Here is a 23283-nt window from a genome sequence, read left to right on the forward strand (position 1 = left end):
CAACTCTCCCTGGCGAGAGTAGCAACGAGAGATCATCGGCGAAGCATCGCGCACACACGCCCACTCTCAAGCGCCGGTTTTCTCTACCGCATCGGCAAGCTTCGTGAAGCTCCCGTGTCCCCTTCGACAAAGTTCCTTTCTTTTCTTCAGGGTTCACACAACCCTGGTGCGTCGAAACGGGGAACAACACCAGGTTGTTGCTCGCCCAGTTCGTCTCACGGGAGCCGCGTTCTTTAGTTGCGTGCCCTTTTGGAAGAGGGAAATCGTGGAGGCAAGCCTCGAGATGTTGTTGTGATTGTGGAATTTGTTCTCGTGAAGCAGAGGAAGAAGAAGATTGGAGCCGTAGTAGGGGAGGGGCAGGAGGTGATCAGTCGTTGAGAGATTGGCATTAGCTTTTGGATTTGAAGAGATTGGCTGCCGGAAAGCTTCTTTTTGTCGTAAGGAGCTTTTTTCTCTGGTGTTTTGTAATAGTCCTTATGGTTTTCAAGCTTGGTTGCAGAAGCCACGGGTTAGCTGAGAATCGTGTGATTGGAATTTAATGATCTAGCAGAGATGGGGTCTGTGTTTGAACGGAGAGGACAGTAGAGGAAGCATTTTCTTTTCAGGGTCATGTACATGTTGGGGATGCTCGGAGGTTCTTTGGTCGATGTTTGCCCGATGCTTGTATTCTCTTCACTGACTTGTCGATTCTTTCTCAGAGATAAGCTGAGTCTAGGGCTAATACAGCTCAGTTCTTGCCGGCCTGCATACTACTTCCACTTCTTGCAGAGGATTTGGATTGTTTGTGTTTGGAGAGGCTGTGAGCGAGTCCGTGATGTGGGGTACGGGGTGTGGCGTCCATTGGAAGATTACTGACACTTCTCATCTAGCTCGGGAACCCAATTTCGAAGTGTGTTGGGGTAAAATGGAGTAATTTGGTCACGCAGCCGTTAAATTCCTAAGGACGACCAATGGCCCATTTAACTTCGCTTCTTTGTCGAGCCAGAGCTATTTCCTTGTAGTATGTCAACAACTGAAATTTCAGTCTCTCATGGTTCAAACGTATGTGCAGGGGTTTCTCAACTTGGTATTTAGAGTTGAAGATGTCATGCTTGGATAGTAGACCTGGTAGTGGATTTGGGGATTGATACGAAAGCAGGCATCCTCGATACAGGCGCTCAGGATACGTCAAGAAGTTTCGAGAACTACGACACTGTGTGAGGAATTTAGATTGACATCGGCAGCAGTTGCAGTCTTATAATTTCACCAAGTGGTAGTGGGAAATTGCAGTAGTGTTCGCAATATCTCAGCATTTTGGAACATTGTCGATATTTGAGGAGCGACACTTATTATCGAAAAGTCGTTGCTGAATAGATCAAGGTTGTCTGGAAGTTGCCTCTGAGGAGATTGGAAGGACTCTGTAGGAAGTTAAGATAGGAAATCTAGGAGAGGAATTAATACTGCTTCAATATGAGCTTTGTATTTAGAGGAGCCCGGCCCGATCTGGAGGGAGGGCTGGCAGGTTTTATGCCTGAGCGGCGTTCTGTGGTATGTTTTCCCTACCAATTTCTCTTTTCTTTTCTTTTCGTTTCTTTTTCTCTTATTAAGCAACCTGTAACTTTTGAGTTATCTAAAATATCTGGCCTTTTGGCGTCACTTGAACGCAGGGTTTGCATACATCTCATAGTTCCTTATCGTTACAGCTTTAGATTTTGATTTGCTCGTAAAGTCCACCATGCAGGTACTATAGTGTATTACGCCTACAACATGGTTGACATGTTAGGAACGTATTTGCTCAGAAAGCGCAGAGAGTATGTCTGATCCTCGTTGACATTTCATAGCTGTACTTTACTAATCAGAATTCTGCGTATGTTTTGGCAGGCTGGACATAGATTTCATGCGACTGGGCGTCCTGTCAATACCAATCCGATGGCATTTCTAATTACAGGTGATTGAGTAGCACTCCATCAGTAGTTGGTATCAAGAATATTGCTGTAAATTTTCAAACACCACACTCTGTTGGGTTGGTGATGTTGAACCTTGCGATGGATTATTGTCATTTATCCTTACAGTTTTTTCAAGACATGCTGATTCTTACAGTGTTTCATGTTATGCAGTGGCTTTGTTATTTATGATTCTCAATTCTCAACAAATGTCCCAAAACCTAATGGTGCGTCTTGTGACCCCTGTAAAATACAGCGGTTATACACTGTTTTTCATTTTCTTTCTTTGATCTTCTTTCTTGACCGTGATTCTACTTTATCGTGTTTTCTGGGACGGGAGTCCTCTGCTTCTGACATCTCTGGATGGCTTGGCAATGCATCTATTAGGAATAGAACTTACTGACTCGGGATTTGAATCATAGATCTGACTTTCCCTTTCTCTTTCTCTTGACGTGTTTTTTTGCAGCTTTGGATTGGTATGGGTGTATTTTTATTGGCTTCAAGCTTACGCATGTACTCTATATGTCACCAACTTCAATCTCAGGCGCAAGCAGCTGCAGCAGCGGCGACTACGGGTGGATTACTAAGCCACACAGAGCTCCGCCTACGTATGATCCCCACTCTATCTTTTGCCCCCAGAGGCCGGCTTCACGGTCTGCGTTTGCAGCTTGCCCTACTTGACAGGGAATTTGATGACCTAGGTGACTCCCATTTCTGGTCGTGGCTCTAGCATTCACGATATAGTAGTGCGTAGGTGGAGCCCAAGTCGTGGATAGAGCAGTTCAGGGTTGTTTTCTATTACCGGTCATGATAATACTCTGACTTATAAGTATTTGCGCAGTTATGTATCTGGCATGCATGTCAGGGTACACTCATCTCTGTTTGGTAGAAAACTTGGGTTTTTTTTAGTCTTAGATTTATCAGAAAGTGCGAACTTCATCAGCTTAACATTGGGCTTGTTACCGTATGCAGATTACGATGCTCTGAGAGCATTGGATGGAGACAACCCTCCTGGTGTCGCAGGCATGAGTGATACAGATATCAGCAGATTGCCAGTTCGTATGTACAAAGGTTCCGTCCAGAAACCGGCAGCTGATCAATCACAGCCAAGGTGAGTTCAACATTGTCAATCTTCATCAACTCACTTTTGCATCTGCTTACGTACTAGCGAGAAATTTATATATATAAATTTTTGTCCTCATGCTTGTGAAGCGCCTGTATGCAGCAGCAAAGGGGAAGATCCACCTTGTGAGGAGGTCGTAGTCGACATTGTCGATGCAAGTTTGGTAAGTACTCAAAGACAACCTCGTATCTCTAAATCAATTTTTGTTTTGAAAGCGCTTTAGCCTTGTGGTGGATGAGGTTTTTCACACTCGTAACATAGTTTTGGCTTACTATTTTAATCTTTATTCATAGTACTATTTGTGTTCCTGTGCATTATATTGTTCTTCTGACTTCAAGAACTCCGCTAGGTGCTTTGGATATGTTGGCATCCTTCTGGATAGCTCTAAACGCTCTGGTTGAAATAATGCAGGAATCAGTCGATGAAGGGAAGCAGAATGTAGTTGAGGAGGAGTTGACGTGCAGCGTGTGTTTGGAGCAAGTGGTGGATGGGGAAATAATTCGAACACTTCCATGTGTACACCAAGTGCGTATTAGCTCTTCTTTGAGTGTTGTTAATTTCCTTGCATCACGTGTGGTCCAGAAACTCAAATAAATATCTGGGTGTGCTTGAACAAAGTTGAGGAAATGTGCTTTAACAAAGTTGAATGTAAGTGTGCCGAAATGGTGCCTTCACTAACACATGGAGGTGGGGTCCTGCAGTTCCATGCCGCTTGCATCGACCAGTGGTTGAAGCAACAAGCCACTTGCCCCGTGTGTAAATTTAGGATACGTGAACCTGAAACTCCCACGGCGACTGCACTTGTTATGCGAAGTTGATTAGTCTGTCCATTCTGGAGTTAGGGTCCACGACATTTTTGTCAGTGATCTCAGAAAGAAGTGTACATTTTGAGCACAGTAAGCACCTTGGAGAGAAAACTGGGCGGTAAGTACGATATTCGGTTAGCATGGAATGAGCTGAGAATTTTGGAGGCAGTAAGTTCAGACACATTGTTTGGTGTGCAAGACTGAGTTCTTTTGCGAAAACGCTTAAATAAATAGTTAGGTTTCCATGAATTAAATGCAAGAGTTCTCATCAATTGCAATTGGAATGGTCCCGTGCCCTCAAGTGCGACTCGAAACTAGTTGACATTCATGCGAATTTGAAAAAATAATTGGGTATTGATCATCTCGTAGAATTAAGGCAGGTGCGAAACAATCTTTTGTATTAAAATTATGATGAAATCTTAACGTACAGCTATTTGTTGATAATTCCATTCGGCTCTGCATGTACTTTCTCAATTATTGGTAGTATCCTATTCCCTGAATGAAGTTGTGTTGGAATGAGTATGATCACTAGGCTTCCAGGCTTAGGGGCTCTTTCATGCACATTTACAGCAGTCTGTCTACTTACACTGATGTACTGAAAATTTTAGAAAGGAGAATGACAAATACCATTAAAGCTTCCCAAGCATTGAAGTTCTCGATCTGCGTCATAGTCTACGAAGACTAATGTGGAGGCATGCGCTGCTTGAAAGTTGTGACGATGAAATGAGGAAATTTTGGATTTGATATGTTCAGGCTTACGGTGATTAAATCAGTGCTATTTTTGCAAGCCCAGAGCTAGCAGGATGAAATTCACAAACCTCCCCTCTAGAAATGCTCTCATCATACCCTGTTTCTGAGTTGTGAAGGGAGGATACCGAAAGGCAACATCCACTCCAAGACTTTTGTTGAAGATGCTCTTGTAGTGGCTGAAAGTATTGAACGAGGCCACGCCATGATATGCTCCTGTGCCACTCTCGCCCACTCCGCCGAAGGGCAACTCGGAGACTGCGAACTGCACTATGCAGTCGTTCATCACCAATCCGCCAGAGGATGTTTCTTCGGCGAATTTCATGGCATAATCCTTCCTGGTAGAGAATAAATAGATTTCTAATGCCTTCGGCTTGTCGTTGATCAGATCCACAGCAGCATCAACATCTCAAACCTACTCCACCAAATCAATAGGAACCATTTGGTAAGAGTTACACACGATCCTGAACGGAGAAGATCCACGCTCTACCAAAGAGTTCAGTTCAGAATGAACTTACTGTGATGATGGGCAGCAAGGGGCCAAAGATTTCCTCTTCCATGATGGGGGAGCTCAGCGGAGGGTCTTTGATCAATGTCGGAGCGATGTATCTACAATGGATTATGCGATCGTTAGTAATACTTTACTTGAAACTAAAAGCCTAATGACTAATGCGTGGATGGACTGATAAAGAGATTGCAACGTCTGGGGGGGGAGGGGCACACAATGACTCCTCGTCTCGTTCACCCCCATGTATAATGTTTTCGGCTGTGCTTGGATGGTCTAGGAGCCTCGATAGCCGTTGAAAGTGGTTTTTATTTACAATTCTAGCCAAATCTTTGGTTGAGCGTGGATCTTCTCCGTAGAACTGCACAAGAGTGCTTTGGAGCTGCTTGATCTGCAACCTCAGGTGGGCTATCCTTCAGCACCCTGATTTTGAAAAAATGAGCAACTAGAACAAGAACTGCAACATATATTTTGGTTAGCGGGGGCGAAGGAGAAGAATTTGCACCAGTTTAGGTGCAAGATGTTCCTCAACCAAGATATAATCCGGAGCAATGCATGCTTGGCCGTTATTACTTGAAAATTTTCCACTCATGATCCGTCTTGATGCCACCTGGAGATCCACTGTGTCGTCGATGAAGAGCGGACACTTCCCCCCAAGCTCTAGAGTCACTGGGATTAAATGTCTGGCAGCAGCCCTCATGGTGATCCTTCCACCATAGAACTGCCTGCAGTTTCAGCAAGACGGAAACAGAATTTAACTCCACATTTGATGAATTCTCCATCACCTCCTCACCAAAGACAGTCACTCTGAGCTTTCACAAAACCTAAAAATTGGTTGTAACAACGTGAATTGCTCACCAGTGTAGAAGATCTTGTCCCATTTCTGTTCCAGCAACGCCGTAACCTCTGGCACTCAGCCTTCCACCACTTGGATGGCATTCGTGTCGAGGTACTTCGGAATCAGTCTAGCTAGGAGAGCAGAGGTGGTTGGTGTAATCTCCGACGCCTTCAGGCAAACAGCGCAACCGGCTGAGATTGCTCCAATCAGGGGATCTACCGCCAACACTGCCAAGCGATCAATCCATGGCGACGTCGAATCACCTCAGCGTTGGGCACAAAAAATCATCCACCTGCTAAACAGTAGCCGACTTTGGACGATGGTTGCGGCGTGAATTATGTGAGATTTCTTTTTGGAAATTGAAGAGCGAAAGAGTGAGTCCTTACTGAAGGGAAAATTCCATGGAGACATGATGAACACCACTCCAAGAGGCTCTGGTACTATTGATGCAGAAGCTGGCCAAGCCAGGAGAGGAACACCTTTCTGCAGCCATTGAAATATGGAAATCAGTCTCCACGTTTGATCTGTGATGCTACATTTTGTTTAATTGTCCAGTGAATTCAACAAATACGATCAACTGAAAACTGTGCGGCCGTAGAAAGGTGCCGTGGTTTACAGAAAGACAGACCACCCAGATGATGTGAAGTGAATAAATCGAAGCAACGCCTACGGAACCTCTATCCACTGCTTATATGAAAGAGACTGAATACTTTCGCGGGGGCCATCCACTTGTGCAGATTCTTGATCGAATATCTTGCAGATGCGGTGATAGTATAGATCTGCGATTACCAGCACACAGTTCACAAAAGAATGAGCTCCATGTTACAATATTGGTGTTTTGTGAAAGATGGTCGATGGACTCTGCAGATTACAGTGAGGATTTCGTGACGAATGTGGAGGAAGGTTGAGCGAACCTCCGAGAGGAAAGCTTCGTGCCTTGGCTTCCGTAGATCCGCATCGAGGGCCCAGTAGATGTCCTCTTCGTTCTCCTCCAAGAGCTTCACGATGGCATGCAGTTGCTCCAGCCTCCACTTCACCGATCTGGTGCGTCCCGTTCGAAAAGCCGCACGCAAACTGGACGCAACTTGAGAAGTATCTAGTCTCGGTACTGGATTCATTGTCGACATCAAACCACCCTCTTTCAATCAAGTTCGGGCTCCTGCAACCAACTGCGCTAACACTACACTTGCATCACGTGTGCAGAAGTTGGAGGTAAGGCTTCAGCTTCGAGGATTTGAGAAGGCTTTACGTTTCCCATACAACCCAGTTGTCCATCTGCGAAACGTTGGAAACGATGAAGTTTGTCAATAGTGGATTGTCTCAGAAACCTCACTTCGTGAACCTAGAAAACCCTGTTATTGATATCGGCCTCTGGAAAACATTGGTGACTAACTGTACAACTCTGATACCTTGCCGCTGCATACAGAATGTTCTTTGTTCTTCCCTTGGTGAGTTAACTACATCTTCGACTTTCAAGTACAAAATTTGTTTGATTTGGTGCGAGCCGCCATGACAACGAAAAGCCGTTGTGATTCATTTTAGAATCGGTTTGATTGGTTGTGTGTGCAAGCATAAGAAGTCGCAGCATTTAAGGTACAACAGAGATATCGATCTGTTTGTTTCACAGTATTCAGAACTAGATTTTGCGTGAATAAAATGAGATGAAAATATCATTATAGATCAAATAATCAAAATTTCGAATGTGCGTTTCAACAATCACATTCCCCCCATAGTTAACTTGATGGTTATTTCTTTCTTAAGAAATATACCAGTGTGGGTAAATCGTAGGCGGTCAGAGTCCTAGTCATTGAAGCAAAAGATGTGATTCATTCTATGTAGAAGTGAGTTCACAGGACATCAAGCGTTGCCGAATACTGGCGAAGTGATCGAGGGACTTATCATAAAATCGCATCAATTTTGCGTATTGCTGCAGGTAGACAATCAAAATTCTTCTACAATCTTCTACGCAGGATTAATCAAAGTGGTGTTTTAGAAACCCGTCACAGCTCTACGATGCATTCTGCATTTATAATTTGCGGATGGATCGAGTGTGTGAACCGATCATTTAAGCTACGCGACAAGGCGGATGATTACCATACGGCTTCTCAATCAAGCTTCAACAACTCTGCATGGAATCATAGTTCGATTCAGTGGATATGACCTCATTAAACTGCGAACTCTATGAAGATCATCTCACAGCGCTCACCACGAAACACCACGGAGGACATTATACTTGTTCGCGTCTATGCTTTCTACTAAGAAGCTGTGTCCTAGAATGAAAGCATGAAAAAGAACTCTAAGGATGGAAAAACCGGTGTGCCCCCCACAGTAACCAGTTGCCGAGTTCCGTGTCAACAACTAAGAAACATTACAACTGTGAGTCTCAAAAGCTGACATAACGCAAGGGTCAAACAGGCCTGATACTAAGCTCAAGCCCCGATCCCACCGCAACAAAACAATCCGACAAAGGCACGGAGCACGTCGACGCGAACCTGGAGCTCAATATCCTTGAGGACGAGTGCCAGAGAACATCGCTGTGCTCTATCGGAAGAATAGGTCAATAAATGGGAGGTCAGAAACATCAACATCACACTTTAATGAGCGAAAGGCATCGCAATGGTCTAGAAGATCCTAGGTCTTCCCTTCTCGTCAATATCTGTGAAAGATCTACCTTGCCATGCTTGCGGACAATTTACTTTTGTCCCCGAATCAACCCCCCCACTTCCGCCCACTTTATCCACACAAATATTTTGTAGGTACCTTCCCAGCTCCCGGTTCCCACCCCTTACAAAATAAAAGGAAAAACAACTGTAACCATCTCAAAAGCAAGCTAGTGTCCACACATTCAATGCTCCGCGACATAACGTAAACCCAACTCCACGTTCTACGCAATCTCCGCGTCTCCTTCTCCACACCTACAACGTGCAGCCTGTACTCTACTCTCCCACAAAGTCTGGCTCCACCAGGCACGTTTCAGACGAGGTCACGACGCCGTGAAGTCGATTCTCAGAGTGCTAGCAGTGTAAACTTCTATGGCAACAAATTCTCTTCCCGAGCCATTCAAGCTCGATAGAACGAACTACCAAACATGGGAGGTCTGAATGAAGCTTCTACTCATGAGAGAGGGAACGTGGAGATACGTCGATTTCAATGGAGGAAATCCTCTCCAGTTGCGAGAAGCCCCAAACGTAGTTGTCGAAAGGGTCAAGGGTCTCCACTCAATCTTCATGTCGGTTAAAGAAAATATTTTCTCAAACATCTCTGAGTGTACAGATTCCATCGTAGCTTGGACCTTACTTGCTCAACTTTATCAGCAACATAGCAATGTTGGTAAACTGATTCTCAAAGACAAACTTCGATCCATGCGTCTATCGGAGGGAGCCTCGGTTCGTGACTTCATTCGTCAAATCCACGAGATTAAATCTGAACTCAGAGGAATCGGCGACGTGGTTCTAGACGTGGAACTTGTAGAAAGGATCATGAATACACTTCCTCCCAGTATGGATAGTGTGTATCAAAACGTTCTTGGACTAAACACCATGCCGTCTTTTGCCGACCTTACAGCTCAGCTTCTGCAAGTAGAATCTCGTGCCCAACTTCGGGGCACGACCATCACTAGGGAAGATGCTCTCATAGTCCAAATGCAGAATCTTTCCCTCCCTGACGACGGACATCACGTTGATCATCATGCTGGTGGTCTACACCGACGGCCTTACAATCCCCGTCCCAAACGAAGCCATGAGCCTCTTTGATGCAACTTCTGTAGAGAAGAGAATCACTTCATGTAAAACTACCCTGAGTTAGCCTGCGAAATGGCGAGATGAGCTAGAGATCGTCGCAATCAAGGTAGGCACGATGGACGGGTTTCCAACAATCACAACAACTCCTCAACTTTCCACTCCAATCTTGTGATTGACGAATTTTGCAGAACTGACACTAACGTCCCAACCCAAAGCATCAAATCTCTTTGATGTTGCTCTTTGCCACATGGATCTAAAACAGGAAAAGATCTGTTAGTCGATAATGGCGCTGCCAAACATGTCGCTAGCAGTCGCGAGTTGTTTAACACCTTAGAACACGGCACGGGCAGAGGAATTCATGCCATGCAAACTGCTTCTGGTCATGTCATACCCGTAAAAGGGACTGACACTGTACACTGCTTCGATTCAGGTGGAATTAAGCTAACATTTATTACGTATCGGGGCTTACAAGCAATCTCCTTTCCATTGCTTGCTTGGCTAATAAAGGTTTCATACTCGTGTTTGATAAAGAACAATGTTTAATTAACAATGAGCCACAAGAAATTGACGGCAAAGGGATTGGAGATAAGAGCACTGGCTTGTATCATTACATCATGAATGACCCTCTCTTCCCCATCTGTGTTGTGCAGTCCAAGTGGGCCAATTGTGGCATAGAAGGTTGGACCACATCAAACAACATAGCCTGCGTTCCATGGCCACCAAAAAGGGCAGCCGTCAGAGTTTCTTTGACCTCTGGCATCCCACCCCTCTCTGATAGCTGTCTTGAAGGCAAACAAGCTCGCCACCAAAATCCTAAAACTGCCACTCGAAGATCTAAGCATCCTCTCCAATTGATCCATTCGGATCTTTGCGGCTCTCTCTTTCCACCATCACTAGGCGAAGCGCAGTACTTCGTTACACTCACTGACAATTTCTCCCAATACACATGGATTTATTTTTTGAGATGCAAATCCGACACCCTTACGAGCTTTAAAATTTTCAAATCACAAGCCGAGCTAGCACTGCATTAATCCATTGGCAGCTTCCGCAGCAATAGGGGTGGAGAGTTTCTCTCCAGCTCTTTCACTGTCTTCTTTCAAGAAATTAGAATTCACCGGGAGCTCACTCAGGCTCTCACCCCAAGCCAGAACGGCGTAAGTGAGCGGAAGAATTGCACCCTTCTTGAAAAAGACGCACTCCATGTTCTTGGAGTCTCGTATCCCTCGATACTTGTGGGTGGAGGCTGTTGGAATGGCTAATTACCTAACCAACTGGTCTCCAACACATGCCAACTCTGGCTTCTCTCCATACCAGAGGTTGTTCAAGAAACCACCTGACCTCCATCATCTTCATGTCGTTGGTTGTTTAGTTTTTGTACACAAGCCAGATGAACGTCGCTCCAAACTTGATTCCAAAACAATCAAATGCATTCTTGTTGGCTACTCTAAAGAAATCAAGGCTTACAAGTGCTATGAACCCGGAACTCGCCTCATTTACATTAGTCGAGATGTTCACTTTGCTGAAAGTCGTTTCTGGCACACTTCCTTTGCTTCTACTGTCCCTCGTCCCTCTTTAGCATTGGAATCCCTCTTAGATCACTCTGCCGTCATCGAGGTCTTTGATTCCATCCTTACCCCTTCAGACACTCCCTCTCACACACCGGCCCTCCTTCCGGCCAAATAGCTCCCCATTCCTCCTGCTGAGTCCTCGAGTCTAAATGAATCCACTCCCGCCTTTCCACCATCTCTCATTACCTACCATAGACGCTCTACCCATCCTGTTGAGCCCCCGATTGCGATCCCGTCTCTACCTTCTGTTCATCGCCGCTTTTCACGCATTCCAATCCCTAGTACTCGTCTCCACGATTATGTGGCCTCCGTCACTTGTGTTACCGAAGCCCTCGCTTGCGTCAAATCCATGGCAGAACCCCGCTCTTACACTGAAGCGATTCAGGATCCAGCATGGCTTGCTGCTATGCGCGACAAAATGACGTCCATCTCCGCCAACCACACTTGGGATCTTGTCCCACCCCCACCAAACATTGAGTTGATCGCGGTTAAGTGGATTTACAAACTGAAAACTGATGCCGGCTCCGAGCATTATGTTTGCCAACTTCGAAAGGCCCTGTATGGCCATCGACAATCACCTCAGGCCTGGAAAGCTCAGCTGGACACATTCCTCTACACTCTCGGCCCCACCCAATTATGTGCTGATCCTAACCTCTATGTGTAGCATCAACCCCGACGGCATGGTCCTCTTCATCATCTATGTTGACGACCCTCTATTTACTGGTAGTCACCCCACCAAGCTCCAGTGGCTAGCTACGCACCTCCAATCCAAGTTTCAGATGTCCATGCTTGGGCTCTTGGCTATATACCTCGGCGTTACTTTTCACTACGAATCGACTGGCATACTCATGTCTCACTCCCGCTACATTCATTGCTACCTTGACGACTTCGGCTTACTCACCAGCTTGATCACCGTATTTCCTTGGGATCCCACAGTCAAGCTATCTCTCGACATGGCCTCCCCTTTTCTACCCGATCCCATCTACTATTAGGTCGTTGTCAGAAAATTGCTCCACATGAACAACACCCGCCCTGACATCATCTTTGCTATCGGAGTTCTCACTCGTTTCACCCAGACACCCCGAGAAGCTCACCTCGAAGCAGCCATTCATGTCTTCCCCTACCTCAAAGGCACAGCCGACCTTGCAATTCTCTATTGAAAGGGAGAGAAGGTGATTCTATTTGGTTACTCCAATAGTGATTTTCACGGTGAACTCGATGCACGAAGATCGAATTTGGGCTACATCTTCAGCATTGGCAGTGGACCCACGTCCTGGCGCAGCAAACTGCAGGTTGAAATAGCACAATCGAGCTTCGAAATAGAATACTACGCGTGTGCTGAAGCAGCCAAAGAAGCCCTGCGGCTACGCAATCCCTTTGATGACATCGGTATGCCACTCACAACTCCTGTGGTCATGTACTGTGACAACCAGAGCTGCATCGCTATAGCCAAGAACCCAGTCCAACATGCTTGAACCAAATACTTAGATCGAGAATGCCATTTCATTTGACATCAAGCCAAGGAAGAACCAATCAAACTGGTGTTTGTTCGATCGCAGCATTAATTGGCGGACATCAACACTGAAGCACGTCCAAAACCCCGCTTCCTGGAAATACGCGATGCCTTACAACTCACAACGTTGGAAGACCTCAGACACCGTAGCAGTCAGCCAAAGCTCTAAACCAGTTGGTCAACTAGGTTAGCAGTAGACTACGGGGATTTTCCACATACAAGAGGAGCACCATCTGTGAGTGGTTAAACTCCGAACGCTATTTGTTCAAACTAGCCAACGTTAAAAAAAATCATCAATCACAACGTATCACAATCAAAGAACAATAGGCTTGAGGAGAAGTGTTGGGAGCGGTAATATGATCCAGTCATGTTACCACTCTACAATCTTGTTAAGTACCGTAACTCGTATCTACCTCATGTGATCACCTATAAATTTGCTAATACAAACAAAACCACCTACCTGTGTGGTCGGATACATTTTGTAAAGTTTCCATTGATTTCTATAATCTCCACCAGGAGAACTAGGCACAAACTAGGTGGTTCTACTGCGTGAAAAATGCAATGCTGATCAGCTTTCACTGAAACCCCTAGCATATTCCCAAACACATGCTGCATAGACAAAGACTGCACACATTTGTACCCTTTTGTGTGTGCACATATTGGTCGAATTCTTGAGCAAATATGGTGGCCTGGTGGCATCTCCTTCTTGCAGCAGCTTGGATGTGTGCGAGTGGGTCTGTATGTGTGTGTGTAAACCGGTTTTGGATGCACGCTTGGCCGACAACGAAGTCACGGAACACGATGAATCCGTGTGAAGTGCCATAGTTTGGTGTTCAAAATAGTGCTCACGTAGTTTTGTAAGATGGCAGTCAATTGTTCTATCCACAAGTTTGTTACTCAGAGCGGAGTTTAGAGGAAAAACAACTTTGAAGTATTCTAGTGGCTGGTTTGTCAATTGGAGAAGACAAATTATGACTTTCTTGGGTGATAGGAGGAAGTTGCAAAATAAAATCTATGATAGCATTTTTTAATCTTTAATAACACAATATATTTGTATAGCTTTTATTAAGATTTATTATGCTTGAAATACAAGAAGTATATATATATATATAAATAAATGTGTGTGTATATAATATCATATTTAATAGTTAATTCATTTAAAATACATATTTACAATTAATACATTGAATGTTTATGTATTTTATTTATATCTAATCTTTGTAATATTCAACAACTAATAAACACATATTTGGAATTCATGTGGAATAATTTAGGATACTTTATCATTCACTGAAGGTTGTTTATTAAAATGTATACATATCTTCACTATTTCATAACTTATTATGATAGAAACAATCTTGTTAAAATACAAAGATTAATTTTAAATCACTTAAGTTTATCATATATATAGAAGACTTTTTGGTGCTATAAATGTTTTTAGAAGTAGATATGCACCATATTAGAAGGCACTTTATATCTAGAAGTCCACTTTAAAAGGCCACAATTCAAAAGGCTGATGAAGATCTTTTGTTTGGTATTTGGTATAAAGTAAGAATAGGTCCAAGTCATTCTTATATTACAAGTCTTAATATGTTACATTATATCTTGATTCAAACAATTATGAAAAGTATAAAAAACTTTATTTTTATTTTTTAATACTTATAATAAGCATTTTCTAACATGGCTTCTTTAATTTTTTCAAAATCCACTTTTTGTGAGATAGGCCCAACAAAAATTCCAAGAGACAATACTACGCATATCATGTATAAAAAAAAAAAAAATACATTCAATACTACTTTTTTCTCTTGGGATTTTAGACTTGTTTTTTTAAATATATAACCAAATTAAAGAGGGCTCTCTATTTCAACTAGTCAAAATAAGTAAGGCCTCTCAACTTGACTCCTAAGTATAAAATGCCTCTAAGGTTGCATTGGTCACAAATATCTATAGATATTACCGTCTCTCTCATTTTATTGCATATTTATTTTTACTTGAAGTTAGAAATTATATATATTAGATTTTTTCACTTCTCCACTCTTATTTTCTTCCAAGTTGACTAAATGATATTTTTTAGAACAAATATGTAAAACTCAACAACATTTAAACTCTTAAACAAGTGAAATCTTCAATCTACAATTATTTGCGATTGTTTTGAGTCCCCAACATTAATATAGCAACCAATGTACACCACATTAAAGCATTGCATGTGAACAAGAAGTGTACGTAATAAGAATTGCTGCTTTAATCGTAATTTTAGTCCTAAATTTTTATAACTAAATCCAGTATCCTCTTCTCCCGTCAAGATATTACAGCTCTACTATAAAAAAATCAGGATTCAGAAAGTTAGTGTACAAGTTCGAAATAGACACCATTGAATCTCCAAAGTCCACCATTCATTGAAATTCTTCGCCTCCCTCAGGAGAACTCATGAGCATTCTGGACTGTAATTCGCTAGAAGGAGGGGTCTAACCTCCGACCTTGTGGTTAACAGCCACACGCTCTAACCAACTGAGCTATTCCAGCTGGATATCTAGCTGGCAACTTGCCATCAAAGTTGCATCTTTAAATTCAAAATATAATGGAACACTTATCCCGGTGTGAGAGAGATGCAGATTCGACCTGCTGAAAGCGAGGGGTCGTGATGAAGCCAAAACCTTCAGTTTGTAGGTAGACCCAACGGCAATGTCGATCCTTCCGAGTCTTAGCTCTTGGGTATCGCACGCTTCTGGGTCCCCCCGTGCTGCTGGAATCTATCAGGGTGCGCTGAATCCAATGCATTACAAAACTTCGCATCCGCACGCTTACTGCACCCGATCCGTTATTTTCTCGTGACAGCATGCATGCATGGAGTGAGTGAGTGGAGTGAGTGTGTTCGATGTGCTTCCGAGATGCCTCTGGTTATTCCTAGGGCCAGTAATTGCTGGCTTCCTCACCTCACCTCACCCCACCTCCCAGCGCAGAAGCAAGCAAGTTCGCGATGGGTCATGCTCGGGACAACTTCACCCCCCCCCCCCACGTTTTCGCCACTGCTCACCTTGGTACTCCTCCTCCTCCTCGCCCGGACCAGCTTTTCAGGACTTCTCGCGCACGCCCATCTCCTACTGCGACAACTGCACTGTTCTTTCCCGCGACGTCGTGAACCCCAACTGCCGTCATACCTCTTCTGGTAAGTTCGACGATCGAAGGAACAACTTCTACACCGTCGTTGTCTTCCGGATACTCTCCTACTTGTTATGCTACTGCGTTGCTTGGTGAGGAGCCGTTCTGTGCTCGCAAGTGTGCTACCCTTAATGCCGGTTCCCTGCATTAACTGCAAGCTGATTTGAGAACTTCCCTGCTCGCTGTTCATGTCTCAAAGGGGTATTAGTTTAGTCCTTGACGATTAGAAAGCATGCGGCAGTGGGAGTTCGGCAAAGTGCAAGAGAAGGCGCTTGCACGCGACACGGGCAGCGGGAACAGCGGGGAGCAGCAGGAGTGGTGATGATGATGATGGATGAGGCCCGCGTTATGGCCCGCCTAAATAGGTTCTATACATTCAAGTAAGATGAGGTTGGGCTTCATCCAGTACGTGAATATGTGATCAGAGGGGACTATGCGGTAGAGGACCACATGCTGGTGTAGTGTGTGGTGCAGTTGGATACTCCACCCCGTTGAATCTCATCATATAAAATGAGTTCAGCCTACCTAGCGGACCCCGCGGTTTGAAGGAGAGTGGCACTCATCTGGGCCGCTCATCCCAAAGCAGGTTTTCTTCGCAAATTGAGAAGAGTCGTGAAGTTCTACAGAGGCTAATGTCTCTAGAAGACACAACAGCACCATGTGGAAGAAGTCTGGCTTTGACAGCAACTAAGGGATGTCTTAGGGGAGCTACACTCCGATCGAGTCAACTCAGAAGTTCAAGGGGGATCGGGCGAGGCGGCGAAGAAACTATTGGGTTATAAATAGCAGAAAGCAGAAGCAGAAGGCCGTAGAGTACGCAGCCACATCAAATGGATGCGGGTGGATGACTCCTCATTGAAGGATTTTTTTCATGCAACCCGCGAACGTTCCGAGGCTGTCGTAATCTCCTCGTTGAAAGACGCCAGTGGGGTGTTGTATTCTAAACCGTAGGAACTCGAGCAAATCTGCTCCAGATTCTATACGAATTTGTACTCTGCTGCCCCACTATCGAGGGAATCTTAAGCTGCAGCCGAACAAGCTTTGGGTCATGTGGAGAGTAGATTGACCCCGCGAATGCAATCCTTCCTACGGGCTCCATTCTCTTTGGCTGAGTTTGAACAAGCCCTGAAGTAGATGGCTCTCGGAAAGGCTCCAGGACCAGATGGGGTTATAACTGAGTTTTTAAAACTCTACTGGGATATCATCAAAGAGGAGTACTTATTTATGATTACTGAAGTTGTTCAAGGAAAGAGGCTGCCCAAAGGGGTCACAAGTGGCATCATATCTCTGTTATTTTAAAATGATGCAAGGATCCAATTGACAAACTGGAGTCCTATCACTCTTCTTAATGTGGTTTACAAACTATTTGCCAAAGTATTGTAAATGCGGATGCAATCAGTACTCATGGAAGTGATATCTTTTCATCAATCAGCATTCCTCCCAATGCAATTCATCTTAGACAACATCTTCTTCATCCATGAGACTATGGATTGGGCTAAACACTCCAAGCAATCTCTCATCTTTCTTAAACTAGATTTTTTGAAAGCTTATGATATGGTGGATTGGTCCTTTTTGTTTCAAGTTATGCTGAAATTTGGATTTCTAGTGGAATATATAGACATGACCAAAATGCTATTCTATGATGCAGAAGCATGTGACAAAGTTAATGGATCTCAAGCCCCGTCCTTCAAAATTGTTAGGAGAGTACGTCAAGGATGCCCCCTTGCTCCATACCTCTTCCTCATTGTTGCAGAAGTACTCAACTGCATGGTGCAAACATGAGTGGAGTCTGGCTCAATTCAAGAGATAACTCTTCCAGTGGAGAATAGGCAACAAGACATTGCACAGTTTGTGGATGACACCTCTTTTAAGGAGAATCTTGTCCAAGCCTCGTTTTGTATTTTAAATAACTTTGTCTTAGCTTTGGACTAGTTCATAATTAAATGAAGTCTTGTGGATATTGGCAAGCTGAGATCCCTAGACCAACTTGGACAAACAACTTAGAAATATTGTAGGTAGATAGTGGAGGCATTAGTAAATTGCTTAGCACCCCTTTTGGCCTCCACATGTCTTCTAGATCAATAGATATGACTTTTTGAAAGCCAGAATTGACAAGAAGTTTAAATACTGGAGCACCACAAAGGTAAACACTATGCGGCTTGCAGTGATTGCTAATAGCATTCTTCTCTCCTCTATTTTCATCTTTGTGGCCATATGGGGGGCACAAAAGCTGGGGTGGCAAAAGTTCGATCACATATTCAAAACTACATGTGGCCGGGTAGCATTCAACGAGCTCGGACGAATGTAGCATGGCTCCAATGCTGCCAACCTAAGGAGAGTGGTGGCATCAATATGATCAATCCCACAGATGCATTGGTCTCACTAATGGCAAAATGGATCCTGAAAGCCTGCGAAACGGGCAAGTCCAACCTCCACTCCTTGCTAAGATTCAGACTTAGCAATTGTCAGCCATACTCAAAAGGGAGGTGGAAACCCAGTTTGGAATTTTTCACACTTCCTCAGTTTCAAGTCAAAAAATAGTCCAAAGTATAGCCTCACACTAGAACCTCATGGAAAAGCTTGGTGAAGGATCTTCGTATGGTTTAGCCCCAAACTGTAGAAGAAGTGAATTGGGAACCCCTGTGGTGGTCTCCTTCCTTTTCATTAATAGGGGCAAGATTCTCCAAAGGGAGAGCGGCTCGACTGCATAAGGCAGGACTCCGATATGTGAGAGATACACGAGGAGAGGAGGGTGCTCTCTCTTGGCCTAGGAAGCTGCAACAGAAAATGGTCTCCACCTCGGTGAAAACTTTGCATAGGAATCAGCAATGGTGGGATTAGAGCGACACTGGGGCTTGCTACTTTCAAGCTCAGTATTCCCAGCGAGAGAGGGAGAGTGGATAGGCTATTACAACGCCACCAACGACACCCTGCCGACAGTGGTCTGAAAAATCCCATTTGGTACCCACGTTATTTGAGACGTGGCTGGCTCCACAATCATCCTCCAGCTTTCCACCCTGTGATATTCTGTGTTGTCTCCCTCCCACCGTTTACAGTCAGGTGACTACTGAACCCACAACAGTTTGCGGCACTTACCACCGTGTATGAGTAGTGCGCATCACACGCGGCCCTAAACGAATAGAGGTTTTTCTATTTTATGAGAAGATTGCCACCTTAACGTGGGACCCAAACAGGTTTCAATGGGTGACTTCAACCAAGGCGATTCCCCTCATGCCGTACTCAGCCAAGCTAGGCAGAACTTTCCTTCGGAACAGCCACGAGATTTCTAGCCATATTGTAAGGAAGTGGTCAGGCGTTCTCCGGAGTGAGTACCGATTGCATTGGAAGACCTCGTGAGTGAAAGCTAGAATCTACAAGGAAGCAGCCCTCCTGTGGCTGCTGTGGCATCGTGCCATTGCCGTAAACATGTGGAGGGGGCGTATAAACCACACCCTTTGCCATCCAATGTTGAATGTGTCCGCGAAGAGCTGATGAATTGGGTATGTCCCTCCGCCCAACAAGCGTGGCAGTGGGACATTCATCTATTAAATCTCCTTGTGCATGGGGTGAACGCTAATCGGCCGTGGCAGCCCCTCTCATGGAGGCAGGGTCTATTTTCAGACCGCATCCCCCGCAAGTTTAATCACTTTAACTTGATTTGGTCCCAGATCAGAACTATAATCCTCTGGGCAATGTGGAAGGAATGCAATGATGTTGTGTTCAATGACGTTATATGGTCTCGAACCAAGCTACTTCAATCTGTTCGCTAGGTATCGTGGACTACGGACGTTTAGAATGGTCCAAAGTCTGCCATACAAAAAGGTCGTGAGGCTTATGGTGTCAAGCTCGCCCAACGTTTTGAAAACAGGTAGTGCAGTCAAGACTTGTTCGCATCAATAGTTAATGGTTTTTCTGGTCCCATCGCAGGCTTTATATTCCAACCTCCATAGAAAATTTTGGTCTGCTCCCATGATTGACCCAATACCGCAATTGAGGCATAAGCCCATAACAGCGGCCTTCGAAGTCAGTGTAGTCATAAGGTGGTTTTGGAAGATTTTTACAATCTGTCAAGAGTCGTAAAAAACGCAGCAGTAGTCAATGTTTCCACCCAGGCCGCATGCGGCTGGGTTGGTTATATTTCTAACCTCATGGCAATGAAGATACACTTCGTTTGTTTTTTAAAAAATAGAATAAATAAATAAATAATCCATGACACATCCAATTCAAAGTCGTTACACAAGGCATTGCAAAGCCTGTGAAGCATTCGATTTTGTGATTTTAGAAATTTATTTCTTTTCTGAATTTTTGCACCAAAATGCATCACATAGAATCACTCAAAACTTTTTCTGTCAAGTATAATAACTGTGCACCGGAAATCATTGTGTCTGTGCTTATTATGCCATTCACAGGTTGAAACTTTATTGCCCAGCTACTCATGTAACATGAGGATGTGGTTTGGTATGTTCCACTAAATTAATGTGACTCAATTTGTCATATTTGACAAGTTCAAAATCACATGGTGACATCTAAAGTGCTTTGGTAAAATAATACCAAATACAATCAAAAATCTTTCTCTTTAAATGTTTTTCTTTATTTTGGATAATGGTTTCTCTTATTTCACAAGTGTCTTTATTTCTTTTATATTCATTCTTTATTTCTTCAAATATATGTATATATATATATATATGTAATTTTTTTAAGAATAATATATCATTCAATTAATGTGGTATAATTTTTTCTTAACAATATTTAGTGCATCTAGAATTTTTATTTTTATTTTTTGTGAATTTGTAAGTTAGTTTCATATCCATAAAGACAAGCACATTATATCATCTTAGACTTTTTGGAAATGCTCTTACTTTTAATTAAAAGAACTTGAATAAAATATTGTTTACAAGTAAAATAGTGTTTCTATATTTTCAAATGATAAATCATTAAATGTAGTTTTTTATTTATGTATTGGCTACTTCAATCAACTCCTATTAAGTTTTATATTTTTAAAGGCCAATGATGTTCCATCCTATATTTAGACTTCTATTATTATAAAATTAATGACATCAATATGTATGTCAAAAGTTTAGTCAAATTATACATATTTGAATATTCTAAAAGATATAATAATTTTAAATTTTTAAGTTCTTTTTTACATCAAAAAAAAATAAAAAGCAAAAATACATACCATTTTAAAGTCATCAATTTCTTTATGGAATGAATAAATAAATGAATAAATTATTAAGGTAGTAAAGGTATTTAGATATTATATAAACAAAAAACATAAGAATCTTAATATAAATTTAGTATATTTTTTCTTTTCTATATCTATTTTTATAATATAAAATTAATATTATAAGAATTTGAAATATATTGCATTAAATTATTTATTTTTGACTTAATAGAACTTTTTTGTTTCTTCTTTTTAATTTTTTTGAATTTATAGAATATATATATATATATATATATATATATACATATATATTTTTATTTTTTTCTAAATAGATTTTTTTCTTTTATTTTCTTTTATAAGTCAAATTTTAATTTCAATTTGTTTTAAAATCATGGACCATATTTTCTAGGTTCTTCTACTTAAAGCATAAAAGTTTTTTTAAAAATATGAAAAGATGTTAAGCATTATTATTTAATCATGATATTATTTCAAAAAAATCAATGTATCCTTGTATTATTGAAAGAAAGAAAATTAAACAAAGAAAAAAAATTGTAAAAAAAAAGAACTATATTGGCTATTATTATATATACTTTCTAAATCTTGGTTCTAAAGCAACTGACGAGAAATCTGCTCCTTCTCTGCTTGTTTCTTTCATTCTAACAAAAAAGATTACCTTCATTTTTGTACATAATCTAATATTCTACAAACTTGGATGCAACATGCCATCCATCACCTAGAGCTATTCTATAGAAGAAGAAAAGAAAAGAAAAGAAAAAAAAACAAAACAAAACAAAACAAACAAACAAAAAAACATACTCACACACACACACACACATCATCATCAAAACTTCGACGAAATTCTGAGAATTTGGATGGTCATTCTGAAGAACGTAGAAAAATAGATCACATTGCAGTTCACGACCTTTGCGGTTGGTTAGTTACCCGATGTCGCTCCTACAGTTAGCAGTTTCCTGGTTGGATAATATGAGTTGAAGTTGCAGCCCCTTTATTTCGACAGTAGCTTGAGTGGTGTGCATTGATTGCAACGATATAGATCGGAAACATCCGTAACAGCTTCACAGTTTGAGAAGGACGTTGCATAATTCGGATTCATAATCCAACTCCAATGAGGCTGACCTCCACATGATCAGTGCAATACTAAGCGATGTGAGAGATTTCAGTCGCAATTCCTTACACCTCAAAATACCTACTTACAGCCCAAAAGCTAGCGAACTATTATATTCCATTTCAGACAATGAGAGAATTCCTAACTAGTTACCAATAAATTGAGATGAGAAACTCCATTCATGGTATCATCTGAAAAAGCTTTTTTGCAGCTTTATGCCTGAGTTGTGTCACTTCTATTTTATGTTCCTGTCCAATAACACATTAAATACTGCAATTACATTGTTCGGCTTTCAAGGTGTCTTACAGACAAGCTAGAACTAGGAAACCTGCAGCTGTCGACAAAACTCTTAGACATTGGTTTGAATTGAAGCAGTCTTAACACATTTGGGTATGTTTTGCAATGAAGAGGCAGAAGACAATTGATTTCGATGACGACACGATGAGTAGGACTGCTACATGGTTGCTAATTATATTCTCTTCTTTGGCAGCACGCTTCGGTTGTTGATGGGTCCATCCAGCGTTAGAACAAGCTCACAGGAGTCTAACTTTTGTTCAGAGACGCCCAGGAACAGCAGTCATTGCGAATCACTCCAATGCCTTGTGAACAAATATGATACCATGTTATGGAAATGCAACAGACCTCACTTCAAACCTGCTCTCCATCGATACGACATTCCGCCAACTCTAAGAAGCATTTCTCATGCACATTGTCAATTGCACAACAAGTATTCACGTATGGAAGACGTTTGAACGTTTTGTTCGGCCATGCCCAAACCCATGTACCCTCGGCATCTTCAGTTCGTCTCAAGCATGAAAGCGAGTGTATTTCTTCAATCCTGAAACCTGGGACTCGCTAGTTTTTCGAGTAATCATCTTAACTCAAGTTCTTCTTCGTCGAGTCTCAGACTCAGCGCAAGAATACCACCACAGATCCTCCTTTTAATCGGAGACATAGACAGCCTAGGTCCCAGAATGAAAATTACAAGCCCGGTCTACGATTCCGACCAGCTCTTCCTTCACGGTCCAGATCCGTTGGAAGTCGCAGCACTTTGTTCTGTTGCACAAGACGC

The 23283-nt window shown here is 42.6% G+C and overlaps 1 protein-coding gene, 1 long non-coding RNA gene, 1 other non-coding gene and 1 pseudogene across 10 annotated transcripts; 2 read left to right on the forward strand and 2 right to left on the reverse strand.

Moving 5' to 3' along the window:
* Nucleotides 1-4105, forward strand: LOC112292384 (E3 ubiquitin-protein ligase SDIR1). 6 transcript variants are annotated; one of them, XM_024540794.3, is made up of 9 exons: nucleotides 1-437; nucleotides 1052-1527; nucleotides 1861-1927; nucleotides 2097-2149; nucleotides 2389-2623; nucleotides 2895-3033; nucleotides 3148-3208; nucleotides 3457-3570; nucleotides 3747-4105. In XM_024540794.3, the coding sequence occupies exons 2-9, from the start codon at nucleotides 1450-1452 to the stop codon at nucleotides 3861-3863; spliced, it is 864 nt and encodes a 287-aa protein (XP_024396562.1). In that variant the 5' UTR covers nucleotides 1-437; nucleotides 1052-1449; the 3' UTR covers nucleotides 3864-4105. The 6 variants fall into 6 exon arrangements, with proteins under 6 accessions (XP_024396562.1, XP_090112305.1, XP_024396563.1 ...); XM_090256179.1 differs by having other exon boundaries at nucleotides 10-437; nucleotides 2389-2530; nucleotides 3151-3208; XM_024540795.3 differs by having other exon boundaries at nucleotides 11-437; nucleotides 3151-3208.
* A 117-nt stretch (nucleotides 4106-4222) lies between these two features.
* Nucleotides 4223-8693, reverse strand: LOC112292615 (aldehyde dehydrogenase family 3 member H1-like; annotated as a pseudogene). The gene is made up of 9 exons (XR_016506826.1): nucleotides 8613-8693; nucleotides 6856-7216; nucleotides 6652-6720; nucleotides 6328-6424; nucleotides 5949-6168; nucleotides 5609-5828; nucleotides 5322-5494; nucleotides 5113-5207; nucleotides 4223-5006 (listed from the first exon to the last, which is right to left on the reverse strand). The product of XR_016506826.1 is annotated as an aldehyde dehydrogenase family 3 member H1-like (transcript).
* A 6518-nt stretch (nucleotides 8694-15211) lies between these two features.
* TRNAN-GUU (transfer RNA asparagine (anticodon GUU)) lies at nucleotides 15212-15285 on the reverse strand. The gene has a single exon. It is a non-coding gene; the product is annotated as a tRNA-Asn (tRNA).
* Nucleotides 15286-15362: 77 nt separating this feature from the next.
* LOC112292222 (uncharacterized) lies at nucleotides 15363-18101 on the forward strand. 2 transcript variants are annotated; one of them, XR_002972648.3, is made up of 2 exons: nucleotides 15363-15928; nucleotides 16121-18101. It is a non-coding gene; the product is annotated as an uncharacterized LOC112292222 (long non-coding RNA). The 2 variants fall into 2 exon arrangements; XR_002972647.3 differs by having other exon boundaries at nucleotides 16163-18101.
* The last annotated feature ends 5182 nt before the right edge of the window (nucleotides 18102-23283 follow it).

The sequence above is a fragment of the Physcomitrium patens genome, chromosome 15 (assembly GCF_059467195.1).
Source record: "Physcomitrium patens ecotype Gransden chromosome 15, ASM5946719v1, whole genome shotgun sequence".
NCBI classification, from domain to species: domain Eukaryota; kingdom Viridiplantae; phylum Streptophyta; class Bryopsida; order Funariales; family Funariaceae; genus Physcomitrium; species Physcomitrium patens.

Excerpts from the sequence above, each read along its gene's own strand:
- LOC112292384 (XM_024540794.3), top strand. The coding sequence starts at position 1,450 with ATGAGCTTTGTATTTAGAGGAGCCCGGCCCGATCTGGAGGGAGGGCTG. Across the intron at positions 1,928-2,096 it reads GATGGCATTTCTAATTACAG|TGGCTTTGTTATTTATGATT; the intron begins GTGATTGAGTAG and ends CATGTTATGCAG. Across the intron at positions 2,624-2,894 it reads CAGGGAATTTGATGACCTAG|ATTACGATGCTCTGAGAGCA; the intron begins GTGACTCCCATT and ends TACCGTATGCAG.